This window comes from Fusarium fujikuroi, chromosome FFUJ_chr08, assembly GCF_900079805.1.
Source record: "Fusarium fujikuroi IMI 58289 draft genome, chromosome FFUJ_chr08".
Classification (NCBI taxonomy): domain Eukaryota; kingdom Fungi; phylum Ascomycota; class Sordariomycetes; order Hypocreales; family Nectriaceae; genus Fusarium; species Fusarium fujikuroi.
This window is the reverse complement of record NC_036629.1, coordinates 1,207,095-1,226,434: the sequence shown is the minus strand read 5'-3', so window position 1 is coordinate 1,226,434 and position 19,340 is coordinate 1,207,095. Positions and strand designations below refer to the sequence as shown.

Below are 19,340 nucleotides of genomic sequence, written 5' to 3'. Positions count from 1 at the left end.
AGCCACTCATATCCAGCAAGCTTTCAAGGGTTGGCTCCCTCAACAAAGGAGTTCCCATGAGCGGATCCTCCCCCTGAGCAGCAAGATCAAAAGGGTAGCTTGAGTTTGACCATTCATGGCGAGGGAGTATGCATGTCAATCGTGTTTTATAGTTTCGGCAGTCATGTTTATGTTTGTACATATGTATGTATGCATGTCCAAAGAGGCTGGGCATGCTTTGAGCTTTTGAGGCCCTGGATTAGTATGTAGATACCTACCCTTATTAGACTACGGAGTACAGGCATTATGCTCGATAAGCCACGCTTCCAGGCTGCCGCCCCGTGGGCTGTAGGGCTGATTGTTCTTCCATGTCATGGCCCAGCGAGAAAATTGGCTCCAACGGCGGACACGTTTTCCAGACCGCCCGCCGCCGATTCGTTGCCCCTCACCAAAGCCATTGGATGGTAGGCCATCAGTTGATGCAGACTGGCTATCGTAGCAATCACAAATTTGACAACAGTACATATACGGGCACGAATATGCAGTTTGCGGGCCAAATGGAAAATTTCTCAGTTGTTAGAAGCCATGTAGGCAGATTCTGTGGCACAAAAGCCACAGAGATAGCAAGTAACACGGGAAGCAAGCCGATTACCCTCCACAACTTCAGTCCAACCAGTCCCAGATGTCCTTCGTTTCGCTTGCAGTTTTGCCACTAAGTAAAGAAGATTCAACCAGTTCCCTCCTCATGCCATGCATGTTCGTTACTCATCGACTAGCGAGAGATAGCAGGACCGAAGGTTTGGTCGATGAGGTATCAGAATATTGTCTCTTATTTTTGCATCATGAGCTGGACGAACTCGTTGTCTGTAGTCTTGTCAGTAACTGGACGTTGTTGTTATATATCTAATCTCAAGCAACCCACAGTCGATTCGGCCATCGCCGTCCTGGTCAGCCTCTCGGATCATCTCATCAACCTCATCATCAGTGAGCTTCTCGCCGATGGAGGTCATGACATGTCTAAGTTCAGCAGCAGAAATGAAACCGTTGTTGTCACGGTCGAACACCTTGAAAGCCTCACGGATCTCCTCCTCAGAGTCGGTATCCTTCATCTTGCGCGCCATCATGGTGAGGAACTCTTTACCCAGTGGTTAGTACTGACCGTCCTCTAATCATTTTGGAATACTACGCACCAGGAAAGTCGATGGTGCCGTTGTTGTCGGCGTCAACCTCGTTGATCATGTCCTGAAGCTCAGACTCGGAGGGGTTCTGGCCAAGAGAGCGCATAACGGTACCGAGCTCCTTGGTGGTAATCTGGCCTAGAGCGACGCGTTTAGCTCATGTTTTCGCTTCAAGAATATCGCATAGACAGAGATGTAAAGGATATGAGTGGTCTGATGCATGCTTTGTTGGATCGATTTTGGGTTTCGCACGGGGCCAACGAAGAAACTTGGCGGAAAGGGGAGCATCACTCACCATCGCCATCCTTGTCCTACATAGAGAGGTTAGCGACAGCTTCTAGAAAAGACGCGGCGAGACAAGGCGGCGAAATAAAAAGGGATGGCTTACAAAGAGAGAGAAGGCCTCCTTAAATTCGGAGACTTGCTCTTCGGTAAGTGAGTCGGCCTACAGAAACAAACTTGTCAGTCTAAACTCTCGAACGGCATCACCAGAACATCAGTTGCAGCCCCTCTCAATAGAGCCGCGGGGTCAATGCTTATTGGCGATAGAGCCAGAGGACAAGGCGGTAAAGCAAATGCTGGTGGATGGGTAGGTCGCGCAACCAAGCAACGGACAGGTCGTGCTCACCATGTTGGATGTATGTGGTAGCAACGGTTGTGATAGTAAAAAAGGTGGATGTCGATCGCACGAGAAGGAAGAAAGATGACTTGGGCAAGTTCTGAGGTCGCGGGGTCTTGAGCCAAGAGTGTCGGACCTTTTCGTTTCACGGGTTTGGTGGGAGCTTTCGTGGGGAGACCCAAAGGTCAGGGGAAAGTCGGTACCTAAGGCATGAAAACGGTACATGCATTAACAAAGGAGAGATCATGCACTGTGTTTTGAATGTTCAGGGGGCTGGTGATCCTGAAATTAGGGGGAGGGACCTCGTCATGGCAGCTCAAGCACACTGTGCGGTCTGCCCAGAGTGATGCTTCGACTTCAGGCGAGCGGCCTTTGTTGAAGCATTGTTCGGATAAGGTAGGGAAGAAATGATCTGATAATTTGCACACTTCATGCAGTTTACCAACTTATTATTACAAGTTTTTCGAATCAAAAGTCAAGTTTGGCATCCAGAGTTACACAGCTTGATTTTGAGTAATAGTGTATTGCTGTGATAAGACAAGAGTTCTGCTCTTTAGTGGAAGCAAGGTGCCCCAGCGCCTCACTTTCGATGTAGAGGTACATGCCGTGAGTGAGGTAAACCTAGGTAGGTAGTACCTACCTACCTCGAGACAGAGCTACCTTTAGGTAGTCACCTTAGTTAGTACTAGTTAAGTTAGAGGGGACACCTCTCCCCTGTCATTTTAGCCAACGGAATTGGTCCAGTGTCGTAATGCCCCCAGCCGAAGCCAGCTATCAGCCTCAACCCGCATCTCGACTCTATTCGCGATCTTCTCACTCATGACGGCAATACCTTCCTGACCTCTCGTCCTATGACGCTCACACTCGCGATTTAACATAGTCGAAGCACTCATTCTATTGCCGCGCCTGACATAGCTTCAGTCCCTAATTTGCGTCCGCCATGTGGCGAGACCGCACGAACCTGTAAGACGCCCTTTGTTACCTGTCATTGTCTATGGCTGTCAGCTTCACTTCCACATAGCAAGCCTATATGCTAATGCAATTTGCAATTAAAGGTACATCTCCTACCGGCAGTCTTACGCGCATCACCCTACACAGCGAAGACCCTATGGACCGGGCGCCCTTGCTTCTGGTCCCCTTGCCGACGCCTATACCAGCAGCTATGCGAACGACGATCGTCGCGGCCTTCTATCGGCCGGTGCGTTTGAAGACGATGGCGATGCCGTGATTGAGATGGATTTATTGCCCCCTGATGGGCTGACGTTTCGGATGAGATCACAGACTTGCTTGCCAATATCGCGACAAAGGGCCAGAGCTTGGAGAAGCTACACCAAAAGCATGTGCTACCTGGTTTCAATGATGAAGACGCTAAAAGGGCCGAGGAAGCGCAAATAGAGAAGCTTACACAAGAGATCACCAAGGGCTTTCATGACTGCCATCGCTGCATTCAAAGAATCGAACAAATGGTGCGGGAATCACAGCACGCAGGTACCATCACAAAGGCAGAGGAGACCATGGCCAAGAACATTCAAATTTCGCTGGCTGCACGAGTTCAAGATGCGAGCGCTAGTTTCAGAAAGAAGCAGAGTGCTTATCTTAAAAGTTGGTACCGCCCCCCCCCCCCCCCCCGTTTCTTTCCAATATCTTCTTCTAACTTGGACTCACAGAGCTTCGTGGCATGGGTGGCTTTGGCGGGTTGAGTCCTGGCGAGAGATCTAGTACACCACAGCCAGGCTTCTATCTCGACCCATCTCTTCAAGAATCTGACGCAGATCGATCTTTTTCACAATCGACACTCCAAGCAACCCAACAGCAGAGAGTGCTCCATTCTAATGATGCTGCGATTGCTCAACGTGAACGAGAGATTGAGGATATTGCCCAAGGCATTATCGAACTGTCTGACCTCTTTCGAGATCTCCAGAACATGGTTATCGACCAGGGCACAATGCTGGATCGTATCGACTACAATGTTGAGCGCATGAATACTGATGTCAAAGCCGCTGACAAGGAGCTAGTTGTAGCTTCTGGCTACCAGCGGAGGACAACCAAACGCAAGATCATTCTCCTCCTCATTCTTATAATCTTTGGTATGATCATTCTGTTGGTGATCAAACCTAAGAAGCATGGGTAGAGGCGTTTTTCATGGCAGTCTCAGATACCCGCTGTCTCCCTTGGCATGTCCCGGCGCGGGCATAGAGAGGCAGCAATTATTAAACACATGTACCAATACAATGTAAAGCAAGTAAAGTAATGGGACATGTCACTAATGTGTTTGGAGTCGCGGTTCTCTGTCCATTTTATTTTTTATTTTTTTATATATTTAATATTGTATTTGGAATCGGCCTTTCTCTTTGGTCCTCAAGGCGCGTGGTTCAGAGGAAATGCGATCATCGTTATCATAACTTTTTTCGAAAAGCCTCGGATAGCTCTTCCATAACTTAGGCCTTTGCTTCTCGATCTCCAACGCCAATTGCGCCTCACTGGGGAGAATCTGAGAGCCCCAGGCCCATTCCACAAGTTGCTTCATGTTCGCTGGGGAGAGCTCTCTATCGTCTCTCGCCCTAGCCCTGGGCCTCATGGGCAATTGAGCCACTGCGAGACGATTTATTACTGTACTTCGCACTATTTGGGGATCAACGTAGACACCCTTGTCTCTCAGAACAGCCAACAAGCGAACACCACAAGCCAGGTCGAAGTCTGCGATTCCCACCGGTTTGACGTTTACGAGAGAAGGTGGAATTGGCTGTTGCGCCAAGGTCTGATCAAAGCCCCATCGAATGATGGAGCGCTGCAGACCGATATCGAAAATCTTCTGTATGGGGTGTTGTCTGTTCGTGAATGGCAGATCTGCTGGTATGCGAAATTGGTAGTTGGGATCATTTCGATTCTTCGAACGTTTGTGATGTCTCTGTTTGGGATTTGTCTCGTTCTGGCGTGGGCCTATTTCGGCTCTCCAGAACTCCTCCTTAAAATGGCTCCTTTTCTTCTTCCCATCGGCGAAGGAATAGTATTCAGACCAAGTCTCTGACTCCCCCTCCAACTCTTCGGCTTTGGTATTAGGGCTGGGGGGCTGGTCCTGCCGATGCACGGGAATCAAACCCCCTGGTTCTGGCCTATAAAGTTCACATATCTCATAACTTAGGCCTTCTAGATCATTAAAACGTCCCAGACGTCCGAGGTTATGGAGCAATATTTGCCAGTATCGAACAGGAACGGCAACTCGAAGTCGTGCCACTCTCAACGAGAGGTGAATAGCTCGGTCAAGCGTGTGAGGCCTGTTGAGCTTTGGATGGTAACATATATCTTCAAAGATGCGGTTTAGAAGTGCTTTCGAGTTTTCCCGCTCCATGGTTACATCCAGGCTTTCCATTTTATCAACAACACTCCTGACTTTCGCAAGACGCTTCATGGACAGAGCCATGCTCAGGTGCTTATTGAGATCCATGTAGATGATGTTGTCCTTACTTGGTCCTGGAGTAGCTGCCACACCTTCAACCTCTTGAAGTAATCGCTCTAAACCCCAATCTTGCCGTTGAGCGGAAGATGCAAGTAGCATTGACCGCGTTTCTGGATTCCCAAACTCTTCTGGGTGTATATCGCAGTGTAGAAGGGTTCTGAGCAACTCGTCCTCACCTCGTTCAGCGAAGGAGATGATTGCATCGCAATAGGCTCCAGATCTTATTTTGATCCCCAGCTTTCGGAGTTGTGTCAGGCGATCAGCAACTCCGCGGGCGTCATCTTCTCTCAATGCAATGGATTGCAACGAATGATAGCTAATTGTGCGGAGGCCAATCTTATGCATCAGGTTGATCGCAAACTCTGGAGATGTCCAAGAGCTGGCGAACCATCGTGCTGTAAACCTGTCGCTAAAAAAGCTGTGCGTTTCCAGTCGGGTGTCCTTTTGTACAGAAGCACCAACGCCATCACCAAGGCAGGTATCTCCATTAAGTACCGCCAGCTCTTCCTTCGTGAGCTGGATTGCGGAAAAGTAGCGGGAAAGGAAATCCAAGAAAGGCATGGACTTAGGCGACTTGGGATGGTCATTGAAAAGATTGAACCGTTTCCTCCAGACACGTGCGGCATGTGACTGGCCACTTTCAAAGAGAGCCGGCACAACATAGTCGTACAACTCACGGTATGGACTGAAAACGTATATCTTGGTCAAAGTACTCTGAAGCTTGGGAGTGAAGTCGATGGCACAACTTGCCAGCAGAGCACCGAAGCTATCCAACTCAGGACAGAACATGGGCATGAGTTTGAAATGCCAGCCCAATGCAGTTTCGTAATCAGCGTGTGCTAAATAGAAATGAACCACTTTCAGGTATAGTTCAGGCCAATTGAAGTCGTGAGTTTCTACTAGTTGCGCTGCGACCTTGAAAAGCTCTTCCATCCGATCAGAATTTGTCAACGCTGCCTCCAAGATGTTATCACGCAGAAACAGAGCTCCAGTTTTGGTTAAGAGATGCGATTGGTCTCTGTCCTGAAGCTCCAGAAGCGTTTGCCATGTTCCTTGGTCTCCGCGATCCTGACGGCTCGTTACAATGCGACACTCCCAAAAGTATATGGCATCCAGATCGGACTTCTGGCCCGATGGAGTATCTTTTTGGCTTCGACGCAGGCGAATACCCAGCGGGAAGGATAATTCGGATTTTGGCGGCCTTTGTCCAGTCTCTTGTTGAATATTATGCTGTCTTGTCCCACCCCCAGCTTCTCGGCCAGAAATCAGCCTATCGTCTTTTTCGTATATTCTTGTAGATGCCGGTGCCAACTCTGTATTATACTGAGATCTTTGTTGTGTGAGTGTCCTGATGTATGGAATACATGCGGATTGGCGCATTCGAAATCGTCTAGGGATTCGATGCATGGCTGGGTAAATAAACCAGCATTAGCTGGGCTCGTATCATCGCATCGGTCGTAGTCGAGAAGATAATAGTAAAATCATCGAGACTGTCTTAAGACTGAGACTTTGAGGTCTTCAATAAGTCCTTCATCATAGCTCCGAATCTTTTTTTTTTGGGGGGGGTTGCGCATCATAAACTTGGAGCACTTTACAGGCAAGTAGAGTGACAGAGGTGCGCTGACACGTGCCCCCACCAACAGAAACGTCAAGAGCTCTGCTGAGTCATACTCTTACCCGGCTCCCAATCAACTTATGGCCTCATTTCTTTACCCGAACTTCGACATCCTCCGTTCACCAACTCAACCACCCCCACACGAAATCAACCTTCGAAGCTTCCCAGAACTCTCATTAACCGAATTCAAAATGCCGTACGTACAGTTGAGTCATGAACGATTCTCGCGATAGCCTTGACCACTTTCCCCGACGTCAATGGCTCATCCCGAGCTCCAGACATTGCAAGATATAACATCATACGAGAACCTGTCACTGACGCCCATCCAGTCTCGTCAACGCCAAGAACCCCGTTCCCCAGAACCAGCGATTCTACCAGAACGCTTACAAGAACCACACCCGTCTTTGGAAGATTGTACGACCAAATTGATGGTTTAACCTGTCTTTTATTTATCCAGCTGACCGACATGACAGGGCCCTCGCAGCCGCATCCTCATGACTCCCTACCTCATCCTTCTCTGGGGTACCCTCGGTGGTAAGTAAATCGCGGTTTTTGATCGGACGGAGGTCAATTTGGGCTTGCATACTGACAGGTACAGCTTCCTTCTACGGTGCCGGTCGCAAGGTCCTTGGCTACAACTCTTACTTCGGAAACTAAGCAGTGGGATTCGCATGGTGGGTGACACAACTTGCTTGCTATGGAAGGCCAACGTGATTAGTAAATTGAGTCAATAGACGGAGATAAACCCAATGTGAGATCGTTACAGTCGTTCATATGCATTTTGGAGGCCGATATCTCTTGTCAAACCGCGTCCGCTATTCACACGTCATTGCCATTAAACCAGGACTCCCAGAAATTTAGAATTACATGAAGAACTCAAGAAAGTTGCATGCCTCAAAAAGCAGCGTCTAGCGCGCACTGCAGCAGACCTGCGACTCTCTATCCACGGATAGTTGAGTCAAAATCCAACCAGGCTTGTTCTAATAGCCTGTAGCGCCAGGCGCCTTTTCGTCCTTTCGTAGGCTGACTAGCAACTCTCGGAATCGCTCCTTGCCAGATCCAGAGGCACCTCCCTTGGCGCCCTTACCGCTGACATCCACCAACTTGGCGATTCGGTCCCAGCTGGTGCCACCAGAGACGGTGTCCTCTCGGCTTGCCAAGAACTCTTCGGCTTCCTTTCGTGTTTGCGCGATGCCCTTCTCCTTCTTGTTGTTGTAGTTCTCGTAGAAGTCATCGATGTTCTGCTGTGCCTCCTTGATGGTCTCTTCTCGCTGTGCAGCAAATTGTTCAGCGCGTTTGGCAATCTGGTTATCACGGCGCTCCCGCCACTCCTTGACGACCTCGGGCTCTTCCTCTTCCTCGGCGAAAGCCTGATACCCGGAGTTGTAGCTCACGGAAGGTCCTCCTGTAATGGCGGTTCCACCGGAGACACCAGTACCCTGTTTGTTGAAGTCAGCTCCTCAATTCAGAGTGTCTAGGCAAACAACTCACAGCCTCAGGGTTAGTCAGGTCAGGGAACTGGGATTCGAAAGTGGACTGCTCGTTATTACCAGCGCCGCCGAGAAGGTCATCATCGTTACTAGCGAAGGCAGCAGCGTCATCGTTGGTCGCGAACTGGTCCGCATCATCTCCCAGAAGGGCCTTCTCGCGGGCGAGGAAATCATCGGTTGAGGGCTCGGCAGTAGGGTCCTTGATATCGGTTTGCGCTAGAAATACATCAGTGTTGGGTCCGCGCATTTCTTGTGTTGATGCACTTACCCCCAGAATCGAAGTCCTCGAGTGAAGGGAAACGGTCGGCCATTTTGGAAGCGCAGATAATTAAAGATCAATACTGAGTGTGTGGATATCGAAAGGTGCGTAAATTCTATCGGATGAAGACGGGGGAAATATGGAAAGGTCTCGTTCAGATGCGAGGATTATCAGTTTACGCTGTTAGAATGTATGGTCCTCCTATTCAGTTACTGCCAAGTAGTAGGCTATCCTAGCTGATGAGGTGGATTCTGCCGGGCGGTGAAAGACACACAACAGCATGAGCTTGATGGAGTGGGTCAAATGCATGCACTAAGGCCATGTAAATATGCACTTAGAAGCTATTTCCACTTTATCGGATGTTTCTTCTGGCCAACCTAGCTCTTGGTCTATAAACTCTCCTTATTTTACCAAAGAAAACATTTCAGTCCATCACACATTCGAGTTACGTATCATTCTCGTTTTCGCAACTTTATCTACAGGCGAACTGGATCGTACAAGGATCCGTGTTTGTGTTATTTGTGCGGAAACAAGTTAGCAGACTACGAACATTATTCCTGCAGGTAGCTGTAGTAGGCGTCGTTTCCACAGTGATACTACGGTAACAGCTACAAACCAGCTTCTAAATAATTGTCGCGACATCTGGTCCATAATCCTGCGCTTGCATTCGCTCTTGAAATTCGCTTTTCTTTGTTTGTTTCTCCTAACGAAGGCACCGTTGCTACCAAGATGGCTTACAACGATGACTCTGTGTTGGCGCGACTCTCGTCACTGAACGAAAGCCATGATAGCATCGCGACAGCTGCACAATGGATCATGTTCCATAGGTACGGTTTATCCTTCATGCATCTCAAGAGATATGGTTGACAATTTCAGGCGCCATGCTGAGAGGACTGTACAGCTGTGGATGCAGCGCCTCAAAGACTCTTCCAGCACAAAACGATTAAGTTTGATTTATCTCGCCAACGGTATGTTTGTCTGTCAGCTGTGATGGGCTTTACTGATTACAGATTCAGAGGTGGCCCAGCAGTCTAAAATCCGACACAAGGATGACTTTATTATCGCCTTCGCGCCGGTGATTGCTGAGGCTGTTTCCGTCGCTTATAAGGGAGCACCCGCAGAGCTGCAGGCGAAATTGAAACGCGTTATAGACGTTTGGAGAGATCGCTCGATCTTTGAAGCGCCAATTCAATCCGCAATCGACGCCCGGATTGGAGGTGAGTACCTGCACAGGTTCAAACAGCTGGTGACTGACCTTTCATTCAGATCTCGACAAGTCCCGGGGTATGTCCAAGCCCGGGTTTGGCGGCTCTCCATTCGGTAGTACTAGCACTGCCACTTCTATTCCATCTGAATTTGCACCTCTGGTCACTGCTCACCAGAAAGTAAACAAATTGAGCACTCCTCTCAAGGCCACGATCACATCAGCAGACCAAGAGTATGAGAAGCAAACTGACCCATCTACACCTGTTCCCTCTGCTCCAGTTTATGCAGCTCGGTTGAATGGCCTCCTCAAAACGTTGGCCAACGCTGAGAGTGCGGTTGCTGAGTGTGTAAAAGCAAGAGAAGGCCTTGTTTCCGGTCTGGAATCACTCCTCAATGCTAACCGTGCTGCATTGGAGGACGAGAGGTCCGCTGCGGCTCAGCTGACATCCCGAAAGGCTGAAATCGAAGACAAGAAGCACCAAGTTGAGGTTGGCATCATGAGAGCACTGGGCCCGGCGGACAGCAATGGTTCTCCAGGACAAGGAGACTCTTCAGTTACGCCCCCAGAGCCAGATAGACCAGAGATTGAGGCATTGACTCCACCGGCATTTGAACCATTCGAAGCACCCACCCCTGAGGCATTGACACCAGAGGGAGAGCCTGTTGCAGCTCCTTCTATATCTCCTGACCCTGTTCCTGCTGCTGCTACTACTACTTCTCAAGACAAAGAAGAAGAAGAAGTACCCTCGTATCAGTCATTGCCAATCTCAACCAATGGGTCGAATAAGCGCCGCCGTGTCGACACTGAAGAATTTCCTGATCTAGGTGGAGATGATGGTATCGATGCTGACGTTGCTGAAATGCTGAAGGAACAGCCTCAATCGTAACCGGGTCATATGTTATCAACAAGTTGAGGGGTTATTTGGCTTGTCAGTTTGGGGCTTGCTAATGTGTTATGTTCTTGCAAACAGTTCAGTTCAGGTTGGACTAATAGATTGCCAGGAACGATCGGCACATACAATACTAGTCTAGTGTATTATTAAGTATAGTGAATTATTTCGTCTTGTTAAGTAGATAGTGAGGGAATTAGTCGAGCAATACTGGTCGCAGTCTTGTGGTATTCAGAAGCGTCCAATCTGCTAACCATTATGCAACAGATGTTTGTCGGCCATATAAGAATTGCTATAACGAACCTAAATAACTGAAGTGCTTCTCTTTCGGCCTGCGTGATTATGCAACCTTTCTAGACGCAGTTAGAATTCGTCATGGCGCTCATGTTGGATCCGAGAGCATTCGGTTCAGTTCGGATCAATTGAGGCCGTATTCGCGTAGATCCGACCGAGGGATGCTGCACACAGCACAGCATGCACACCATCTTAACGCAAGGGTCCCACCCAAATTTTTTGAGCAACGGATCCATTGACTCGCCTGGGCTGGACTGGGCCGGACTGGACTTGACAGGGCTGTCGCAACTCGGAAGCTGAGAAATGCCGCTACGACAATGACGGCATCACAACCTCGACAACTTTGATTCCTTTTGTCAATGTCAACGCCTCTGTCAACTGCTTCACTACTGCTCCCTCACGGCTCGAGCCCCCTTCTTTTCCTCGAGCGATAATAGTGCCGCTCCTGAATATGCTACGCTGAGTGGGCGTCTGATCAATTCCTTCCCTACCGTCATCATGGTCTCGGGAGTAGCACGCCGTGTGCTGCTCCCACGCCTCGCCGAGCCCTCGCAAGTGTCTCTGGCTACATCGCGGTGTCAATTAGGAGCTTCGTTCTACAAGTCTGAGGCTCTATCCCTCCAGTCGAGGCTTTTCCACGCTTCCAGCACCCGTCAAGCCGCTCTGCCTCCGTTCTCAATCGCTACATTTCGGTCACCGGCAAATAATTCTCTACCTCGTAATCAGCTTTCCCTCGCGCACAGTCGACCCTCCCAGTTTGGTCACGTTTCGCACGCCTTGCGACAGTTCTCGACGGCACCTCGTCTATCCCAGGAAATACAGACCAAGGTCGAAGAAGGCGCCAAGAAGCCTGTCGAACTTGAAGCCAATCGAGCTATCGCCCAAGATGAGCACAAGCAAGAGTTTACCAAGAGTGAAAAGGCTGCTCGGGCAGCGCAGGTCAATCTGGCTGCTAAGCTCTCCAAGGAGGGAAAACAGGCTGGTAAGGCTGGTACGGATGAAATTGTGCGACTGATCAAGATTGCTCGCCCCGAAATCCGCTGGCTCGGTATCGCTTTTGTCTTTCTGGTAATCTCTTCTAGTGTCACCATGTTGATTCCCTTTTCTGTTGGCCGAATTTTGGATCTTGCTACCAAGGGCGAATCTGAGGATGTCCGTCTTTTTGGCTTGACGATGAACCAGTTCTTCTTTGGTTTGGGTACTGTCTTGACTATTGGAGCTATGGCCAACTTTGGTCGAGTCGTCCTTCTCCGAATTGTCGGCGAGCGCGTTGTCGCAAGACTTCGATCTCAGCTTTATCGGCGTACTTATGTCCAGGATGCTGAGTTTTTCGATGCAAACCGAGTGGGGGATCTTATTTCACGGCTCAGTTCCGATACAGTTATTGTTGGCAAGTCTGTGACGCAGAATCTCAGTGATGGTCTTCGCGCCCTCTTTAGTGGAGGTGCAGGTTTTGCTATCATGGTCTGGACAAGCCCCAAATTGACTGGTCTTTTGCTGCTTATGTTTCCTCCTATCGCAGTCGGAGCCTTCATCTACGGTCGCGCTATTCGAAATGTCAGCAGGTCGATTCAGAAGAACTTGGGTACTCTGACCAAGATCGCCGAGGAACGACTTGGTAACGTCAAGACCAGTCAAGCGTTTGTCGGTGAAGTGCAGGAAATAGGTCGCTACAACAATCAAATTCGGAAGATTTTTGCTCTTGGCAAGAAAGAGTCGCTTATTGCTGCCACCTTCTTTGCTTCGACCGGTTGGGCTGGTAACATGACCATTCTCGCGATGCTCGTCGTTGGAGGTGGCTTCGTACGCAGCGGGGCCATGTCACTTGGAGATCTCACCTCATTCATGATGTACACAGCTTTCGCAGGTTCAAGCTTGTTTGGTTTGTCAGGTTTCTACTCAGAGCTTATGAAAGGAGTTGGTGCCGCGAGCCGACTCTTCGAGCTCCAGGATCGCAAACCAGGAATTCCACAAACAGTCGGTGTTCGAGTCAAATCAGCACAGGGCCCCATCAAGTTCACAGATGTCAGCTTCGCTTATCCTACTCGACCTGCTGTCAAAATCTTTAACGGACTGGACTTCGAAATTCCTTCAGGCAGCAATGTCTGTGTCGTTGGCCCTTCAGGAGGTGGCAAATCAACAGTAGCATCTTTACTATTGAGATTCTACAATCCTACGTCGGGAACTATCACCATCAATGGCCAGGACATTTCTGGAATGAACGTCAAGTCTCTACGAAGGAGGATAGGTATGGTTTCTCAAGAACCTGTTCTCTTCTCTGGAACTATCGCCGAGAACATTGCCTATGGAAAGCCTCAGGCCAGCCGTTTCGATATCATTTCTGCTGCTCGACGAGCCAACTGCAACTTCATCAGCGATCTGCCTGACGGTTTAGAAACCCAGGTTGGTGCTCGAGGCTCTCAGCTCTCTGGGGGTCAAAAGCAGAGAATCGCCATCGCACGAGCTCTTCTTAAAGATCCTGATATCCTGATTCTCGACGAGGCTACATCGGCGCTAGATGCTGAGTCCGAGACTCTTGTCAATGAGGCTTTGGCTGGCCTCCTACGTGGCCGCAACACCACTATTTCTATCGCCCATCGTCTCTCTACTATCAAAAGATCAGACCAAATCATCGTTCTCAACAGCGAGGGTAAAGTCGCCGAGATCGGCAGCTACAAGCAGCTCGCCTCTGATAAGGATAGCGCATTTAGCAAGCTCATGGAGTGGCAGATGAGCGGCGGTGAGGTTTCCAAGGATGGTGGCTCGACTGCTTCCCGGGCACATATAACAGAGGCCGAGGAGCTCGAGGATGACCTAGAAAGGGACGATGAGGAGGAGAATCTTGAGCACGAAGAAGAGAGCAGGGACGCAAAGAATGAGGAGAAGCGTTCTTGAATTCGGTCGGATGGCATAGAGCAGGCAAACTTCCCCAGAAGATGTAATACGGTCAGGGGACACAGTAAGGCGAAAGATTAGACGAATCATGTACACTATATATCCCGATATCTATGTCTGAGTCTCTATGACAGGCAATTGTCCTATCAGCAGCTACAAAGAGAACTCCACTCGACATGTATCTTATTTCATTGGCGTCGGTCTGGTCTGGTTATTTAATCCCCAAAAATGGAAAATACGGGTGGATAGGGGTAGGGGTATGGACAGCCGTATAAAGAAAAGAATCTCGTGTTTATCAACTTTGTAGCGTACAAGAATAAGAAGGCCATCTCTATTCTAGCCGATGTGTATTGCCTCGGGTCAACTCCATACCTTAGGCATATACCAATCATTACGCTCGCATATTTAAATCCAAAATTCATGTATACTTTTCAAAACAAGAACCTGTCTGAACTCGTGTAGACTGATGGATGCATCGTAGAACTGTTGCGAATTCGAGTCACTAAACCGAAATCAGCGCGAAAAAAAAAAAATACAGGCAATTTCCACAATCGAGCAGCTATAGAAGTAAAAACGAAGCCAGATTGTCCTTGTCGCGCCAACCAAGCCTCGTTGAGGTTAGGGAATAGAGACCAATAAGACCAACTAGACGTTAATAAGCTCTCGCTCGGTAACGGGTTTGTCACATGTGACCCAGTCTGGCTCAACCAAAAAGCATGACCATCTCAGCAAGGTCCTGACTGACCTCTTAAATAAATCTTGTTAGTACAAAAAAATAACATTTTGACATCTGAGTCGAAACCTACAACGACCAAGTTCCTTGTTGCTCACTAATATCCTGCCCTTGGAGTCGTTAAGCATCCGTCTCTCTTAAGCGCAATGTCGACCGAGACCGAGGGAACTTTCGAGCTGGCAGATGCCAGCTTGCATACCAAGACCTGGACTGTGAGTATCAGAGGTGGTCAGCCTTAATAAGTAAGCAGAGGCTGATGCGTCAACAGCCCGAAGGTCCCATCAAAGCAAATTTGGTGCATGTCCATGGCTTCAGCGATCATGTCGATTGGTACAATGACGTATATCGAATCGTAGCCTCGCATGGCATACAAGTATTCGGCTTCGATCAAAGAGGTTGGGGCCGAAGCGTGAAGCAGCCCTCCGACAAGGGGAATACAGGCCCAACATCACGCGTCATTGCAGATATCGCCACTTTCATTGAGAGCAAATTGCCTTCGGATGTCCCGGTCTTTGTTCTGGGCCACTCTATGGGCGGCGGCGAGGTCATCACACTTGCTGCTGACCCTCAATATGCCAAACTCGTGAGCCAAGTGCGCGGCTGGCTGCTCGAGGCACCATTCATCGGATTCGCCCCCGAGGAAGTCCCAAGTTCGCTCAAGGTCTTTGCAGGGCGGCTAGCCGGTAAAATCCTTCCCAAGTTTCAGCTCAAACACGTACTCGATGTTGCCAACTTGACGCGAAGGCAAGAGGTAGCCAAGGGTTTCAAAGAAGATCCTCTGTGCCACGACACAGGGACGCTCGAAGGGTTGGCCTCGCTCCTAGATCGCACAGGAGCTCTTCAGTCAGGTTCCGTGAGGCTGGGTAAAGAGGTCAGGTCGCTTTGGCTTGGCCATGGCGACCATGATAAAGCGTGCAGCTATCAAGCGGCCATAGATTTCGCACAGAAACAAGATATTGAGGACAAGACCATCAAGACGTACGTGGGAGGTTATCATGCGCTACATGTCGACCTGTGCCAGGGGGAATATGCCAAAGATATCACTGACTGGATCTTGGAGAGGAGCAGCCAAGACCAGAAACCGATCGAGGCCAAGCTATAGAGTAGTTATAGAGGATCTGTGGATGTGCGAGCATCACTGGTTTCAAGCTCTGTTGTTTTCGAGATGGCCAGTATCACTCGATATTGCGCAACTGTTTCCAGCTTTTTCCAGATAGCGAGACTACGGAGTATGTTAGCTGTTAGTATTATAAGTCATGCTATGCTTTAGCTGGCTGCACATCATCACCCGACCACTTGTCTTTTGACAGGGTAAATGCGGCTATAGCTCGCAAACCAAAGCCAATAGATTGACTTGATTGATCAATAACTTCAGCTTCTGCAGTCTTGGCATCAATTCCTCAATGGAGATGCATGTGTCGGCGGGTCAAAGCGGACCCTTGTTCCGTATCCCAGCTCCGTAGACGCCCGAGAAACAGATGCTCTTAGAGGTTAGAAGCCACGGAACCCCGAAGCCAGCTCCGGCCGTTTCCTAGGCGTTGGGGCCGTATCTGAACTATAATTCAACGTCTCCCGCACTCGATTTCAACGTCTGCCTTCAACCGTCTTGTGAAACGATCCCCACGGCCTCGGAACCTCGCACATTGAATGACCCGGAAACGATGCTCCGTTGGGCTATTTCGGCTCGCGCGGGGAACTCGACTCACACTAACTCCAGTTGGCCTTCTGATAGCCCAGGGCGCTGACCATTGTAGCCAACAGACTCATGTGCTGTAGAGGGTGGAATGGATACACTCCCGTCCCCTAAGGTACCTATCAGCGTCCTTGAAATGGCAATCCACCAACAGAGGAAGGACAATCAAAGACGTTTCCTCTATGTTCCTACTCTTTTGGTGTGAGTCCACGTGGGAAGATGACTAGTTCAACAGTTGACTCCCACCGCAACTTATCAATCCTTTCACTATGCTTCTATTTACATATCCATACTGATATCATTAACTCAAACTATTCAGTCACTGATGCAAGACTGGACGAGTGACTTGATCCTTTCTTGATCTTCCCGGCGATCACTCGATCTCATGTGTAGCTGACTCTTTACTATTGATGTGACTCTGGAGATCACCGCCGCCTGAGGTTCCTTTCTTGCTCTCCCATCTGCATTGATTGCTTACCCATCAGAACAGCTATCTTGCATTATCACAGGCATCGATATTGCTTACTCGATTCCCTGATATAATTCATCAAGAGACTGGTCAGCCGAGCTGTCGCACTCTATCACTATCTTCATTAGTTGTGCATCATGACACCTGATAACAACAACCACGTCGTCCATCATCCACAGGCTGTTCACCTACGCTCTCTCGACCGTGCCCGCAGCAGTTCACGACATTCGACCACCCGCAATGGCTCGAGTACAGCTTTCGAGCCTGCGATGGCTGACGAGAATGAGACTATCGCTAGGAACGTATCTCATATGACTGATGTCGAGAGTCAACTCACCGCCACTGGTCGCCGACAGACCAGCTGCCTTGATCATGATCCATATGGCCTCTCCCGCGGGTACAAGACCGAGTCTGATCTGGAACAGATCAAGGCCAACACTTCACGGAAGCGCGATAGCCTCCCTGGCCGTAGATCTGTTCCCAGCAAGATGGGCCCTAAGGCAAAGGCTCGCAAGCTGCAGGGCTTCTACAAGAACCAAAATGCTGCCATTGATCGCATGCTCAAGTCTGTTGAGGAACATCGTGACGAAGCCCGCGACCAGCATGGCGAAGACCAACTCAAGTTTCGCATTGCTGTCTGGGGCTCTTTCGCGGCCAATGTTGCCTTGTCAGGAGTTCAGCTCTACGCTGCCATCTCTTCAAAATCTCTTTCTCTCTTTACCACCATGGCCGACTCCGTATTCGACCCTCTTAGTAACCTCACCCTCATTTTGTCGGCTCGAGCCATTCGCCATGTCGATTCTAGGCGTTTTCCTGCTGGTAAAGCTCGTCTCGAGACTGTAGGCAACATTGTCTTCTGCTTTCTCATGATCGCTGTCTCACTCATTATCATTGCTTTTGCTTGCCAAGAACTATCTAGGGGAGTCCAAGAGAAGGAATTCAAAATTGCTGCTGTTATGTCTGTCTGCTGTGCTTTCGCCACCAAGTTCGTACTCTTTCTCTACTGCTGGGCACTCAAGGACAAGTACAGCCAGATCAACATTCTATGGCAGGACCACCGCAACGATCTTTTTATCAATGGCTTTGGTATATTGACTTCATGTGGTGGCGCGAAACTGAAATGGTGGATTGACCCTATGGGCGCTATCATTCTGTCTGTCCTCATCTCATGCATCTGGCTACACACCGCCTTTGGAGAATTTCTGCTCATCGTCGGAGTTACTGCATCTGTCGAAACGCAGCAGCTCATCACGTATGTATGTGTTACACATGATGACGCAGTTGTTGGCATCGATACCGTGCGCGTGTATCACTCGGGTCCTCGCCTGATCGCCGAAGTGGACATTGTCATGGATCCGACACAAACACTTCAAGAAAGCCATGATATAGCAGAGGCGCTGCAGATCAAGCTGGAGGATCTGCCAGACATTGAGCGAGCATATGTCCACATTGATTACGAGACGACACACAAACCAGAACATGCATTTAAGAAGAATATGTAGGTCTAACTACAGAATGTGTTTCCAGAGGAGTTCTGGGCCACGAAAGGCATCCTGAGTGGCTGGGGAGGAGTTTGGAGTTTATGTAGTGAGACAACTGAGTTAAATGCCGTACTTGGGTACACGATTAAAGGACATTTGTTCGTAGGGGGCTGAAGGCGTGATGACGAGACCCAACGGGAAGCAGGGAGCGATGGTGCAAATCATATCTTAGTTGGTTCTTGGGGTAGAAGCAAAGCCTCATAATGCAACAGTGGCTCACGTGGACTATGCAGGCGAGAGCGTGTGATGCATATAAATCAAGCTGATAGCACGATTAAACTAGGTCGAGGCGAGCTAATGCAGATGCCGGCATTTCAGAGGCGCTAAGATCTGGGAACACACAAGGGGCACTTTTTTTTCTCTAGTAATTTCTATATGTCAAATTTGAGATATGAAGTGAAGTGAGACAAACTGGCATGAACGGTTTCTACTCGTCTCGCGTGTCTTTGTCCCGATCTTACAGATTGTCTCGGTGCGCCATGTCCGAGTGGCACACAGGCTGATCTGCAAGACAAGGTACTAAGGTAGTAAGTCACAGGAATCTACGTCACTTGTACAACTTTTTTCTTCAAGACTGGCATCTGGCACGGGCTGGGGAGATTTGAATGTCTTTATAATAGCTCAAGGGACGGGAAAGGGGTCCTGCGGCACGGACAGAGCGGGATTTTTCGCGCAGATAAACAATTCTTATGTTGAGCCTTTTAATATCTCAAGGGGACCAGCCTGGAATGGTTGAGATTACCTAGATGCACGTATCTCAACGGTGCGTCGCATACTCGCAGCAACTTACAAGGGGCAATATGTCCAGTTCGGGCTGTATGCAGAAGCCCGTTCCGAGTTCATCCCTGGAATTTTGATGATACGAGAATTGGAGATGTTGAAAAGCAGTCAGGAAACCTTGAGGTGTTATGCTTTGTGGATATCATCAGCTAAAAATGACCTGGCCAAGAAGTGATGAGGTCGAACCTACAGTTAGATACCTACATGAGAGCTAAGCTAACATACTAGGTAGCTCACAGCAA

At 49.2% G+C, this 19,340-nt stretch overlaps 9 protein-coding genes; 6 read left to right on the top strand and 3 right to left on the bottom strand.

Annotated features, from left to right (window-relative positions):
- Nucleotides 1–808: 808 nt before the first annotated feature.
- On the bottom strand, nucleotides 809–1,788 carry FFUJ_12207 (probable calmodulin; the record flags this gene model as incomplete). XM_023581786.1 has 6 exons in its annotated part: nucleotides 809–843; nucleotides 902–1,114; nucleotides 1,170–1,295; nucleotides 1,453–1,468; nucleotides 1,546–1,602; nucleotides 1,786–1,788. The coding sequence occupies 6 exons, from the start codon at nucleotides 1,786–1,788 to the stop codon at nucleotides 809–811; spliced, it is 450 nt and encodes a 149-aa protein (XP_023435184.1).
- A 928-nt stretch (nucleotides 1,789–2,716) lies between these two features.
- FFUJ_12206 (related to the member of the syntaxin family of t-SNAREs TLG2) lies at nucleotides 2,717–3,907 on the top strand (the record flags this gene model as incomplete). XM_023581785.1 has 4 exons in its annotated part: nucleotides 2,717–2,739; nucleotides 2,832–3,000; nucleotides 3,051–3,378; nucleotides 3,444–3,907. The coding sequence occupies 4 exons, from the start codon at nucleotides 2,717–2,719 to the stop codon at nucleotides 3,905–3,907; spliced, it is 984 nt and encodes a 327-aa protein (XP_023434426.1).
- Nucleotides 3,908–4,096: 189 nt separating this feature from the next.
- On the bottom strand, nucleotides 4,097–6,640 carry FFUJ_12205 (uncharacterized protein; the record flags this gene model as incomplete). Its single annotated transcript, XM_023581782.1, has 1 exon — nucleotides 4,097–6,640. One exon carries the CDS (start codon nucleotides 6,638–6,640, stop codon nucleotides 4,097–4,099), a length of 2,544 nt encoding a protein of 847 aa, XP_023434425.1.
- A 399-nt stretch (nucleotides 6,641–7,039) lies between these two features.
- Nucleotides 7,040–7,505, top strand: FFUJ_12204 (uncharacterized protein; the record flags this gene model as incomplete). XM_023581781.1 has 4 exons in its annotated part: nucleotides 7,040–7,044; nucleotides 7,178–7,262; nucleotides 7,322–7,382; nucleotides 7,447–7,505. The coding sequence occupies 4 exons, from the start codon at nucleotides 7,040–7,042 to the stop codon at nucleotides 7,503–7,505; spliced, it is 210 nt and encodes a 69-aa protein (XP_023435183.1).
- A 323-nt stretch (nucleotides 7,506–7,828) lies between these two features.
- On the bottom strand, nucleotides 7,829–8,649 carry FFUJ_12203 (related to clathrin light chain; the record flags this gene model as incomplete). XM_023581780.1 has 3 exons in its annotated part: nucleotides 7,829–8,287; nucleotides 8,340–8,554; nucleotides 8,607–8,649. The coding sequence occupies 3 exons, from the start codon at nucleotides 8,647–8,649 to the stop codon at nucleotides 7,829–7,831; spliced, it is 717 nt and encodes a 238-aa protein (XP_023434424.1).
- A 677-nt stretch (nucleotides 8,650–9,326) lies between these two features.
- FFUJ_12202 (related to RTT103 Regulator of Ty1 Transposition) lies at nucleotides 9,327–10,690 on the top strand (the record flags this gene model as incomplete). XM_023581779.1 has 4 exons in its annotated part: nucleotides 9,327–9,424; nucleotides 9,474–9,565; nucleotides 9,614–9,814; nucleotides 9,864–10,690. The coding sequence occupies 4 exons, from the start codon at nucleotides 9,327–9,329 to the stop codon at nucleotides 10,688–10,690; spliced, it is 1,218 nt and encodes a 405-aa protein (XP_023434423.1).
- A 795-nt stretch (nucleotides 10,691–11,485) lies between these two features.
- On the top strand, nucleotides 11,486–13,882 carry FFUJ_12201 (probable multidrug resistance protein 2; the record flags this gene model as incomplete). The annotated part of the gene is made up of 1 exon (XM_023581778.1): nucleotides 11,486–13,882. One exon carries the CDS (start codon nucleotides 11,486–11,488, stop codon nucleotides 13,880–13,882), a length of 2,397 nt encoding a protein of 798 aa, XP_023435130.1.
- An 879-nt stretch (nucleotides 13,883–14,761) lies between these two features.
- Nucleotides 14,762–15,717, top strand: FFUJ_12200 (related to YJU3 Serine protease, localizes to lipid particles; the record flags this gene model as incomplete). XM_023581777.1 has 2 exons in its annotated part: nucleotides 14,762–14,827; nucleotides 14,884–15,717. 2 exons carry the CDS (start codon nucleotides 14,762–14,764, stop codon nucleotides 15,715–15,717), a joined length of 900 nt encoding a protein of 299 aa, XP_023434422.1.
- Nucleotides 15,718–16,914: 1,197 nt separating this feature from the next.
- On the top strand, nucleotides 16,915–18,279 carry FFUJ_12199 (related to cation diffusion facilitator 10; the record flags this gene model as incomplete). The annotated part of the gene is made up of 1 exon (XM_023581776.1): nucleotides 16,915–18,279. The coding sequence occupies one exon, from the start codon at nucleotides 16,915–16,917 to the stop codon at nucleotides 18,277–18,279; it is 1,365 nt and encodes a 454-aa protein (XP_023434421.1).
- Between the last annotated feature and the right edge of the window lie 1,061 nt (nucleotides 18,280–19,340).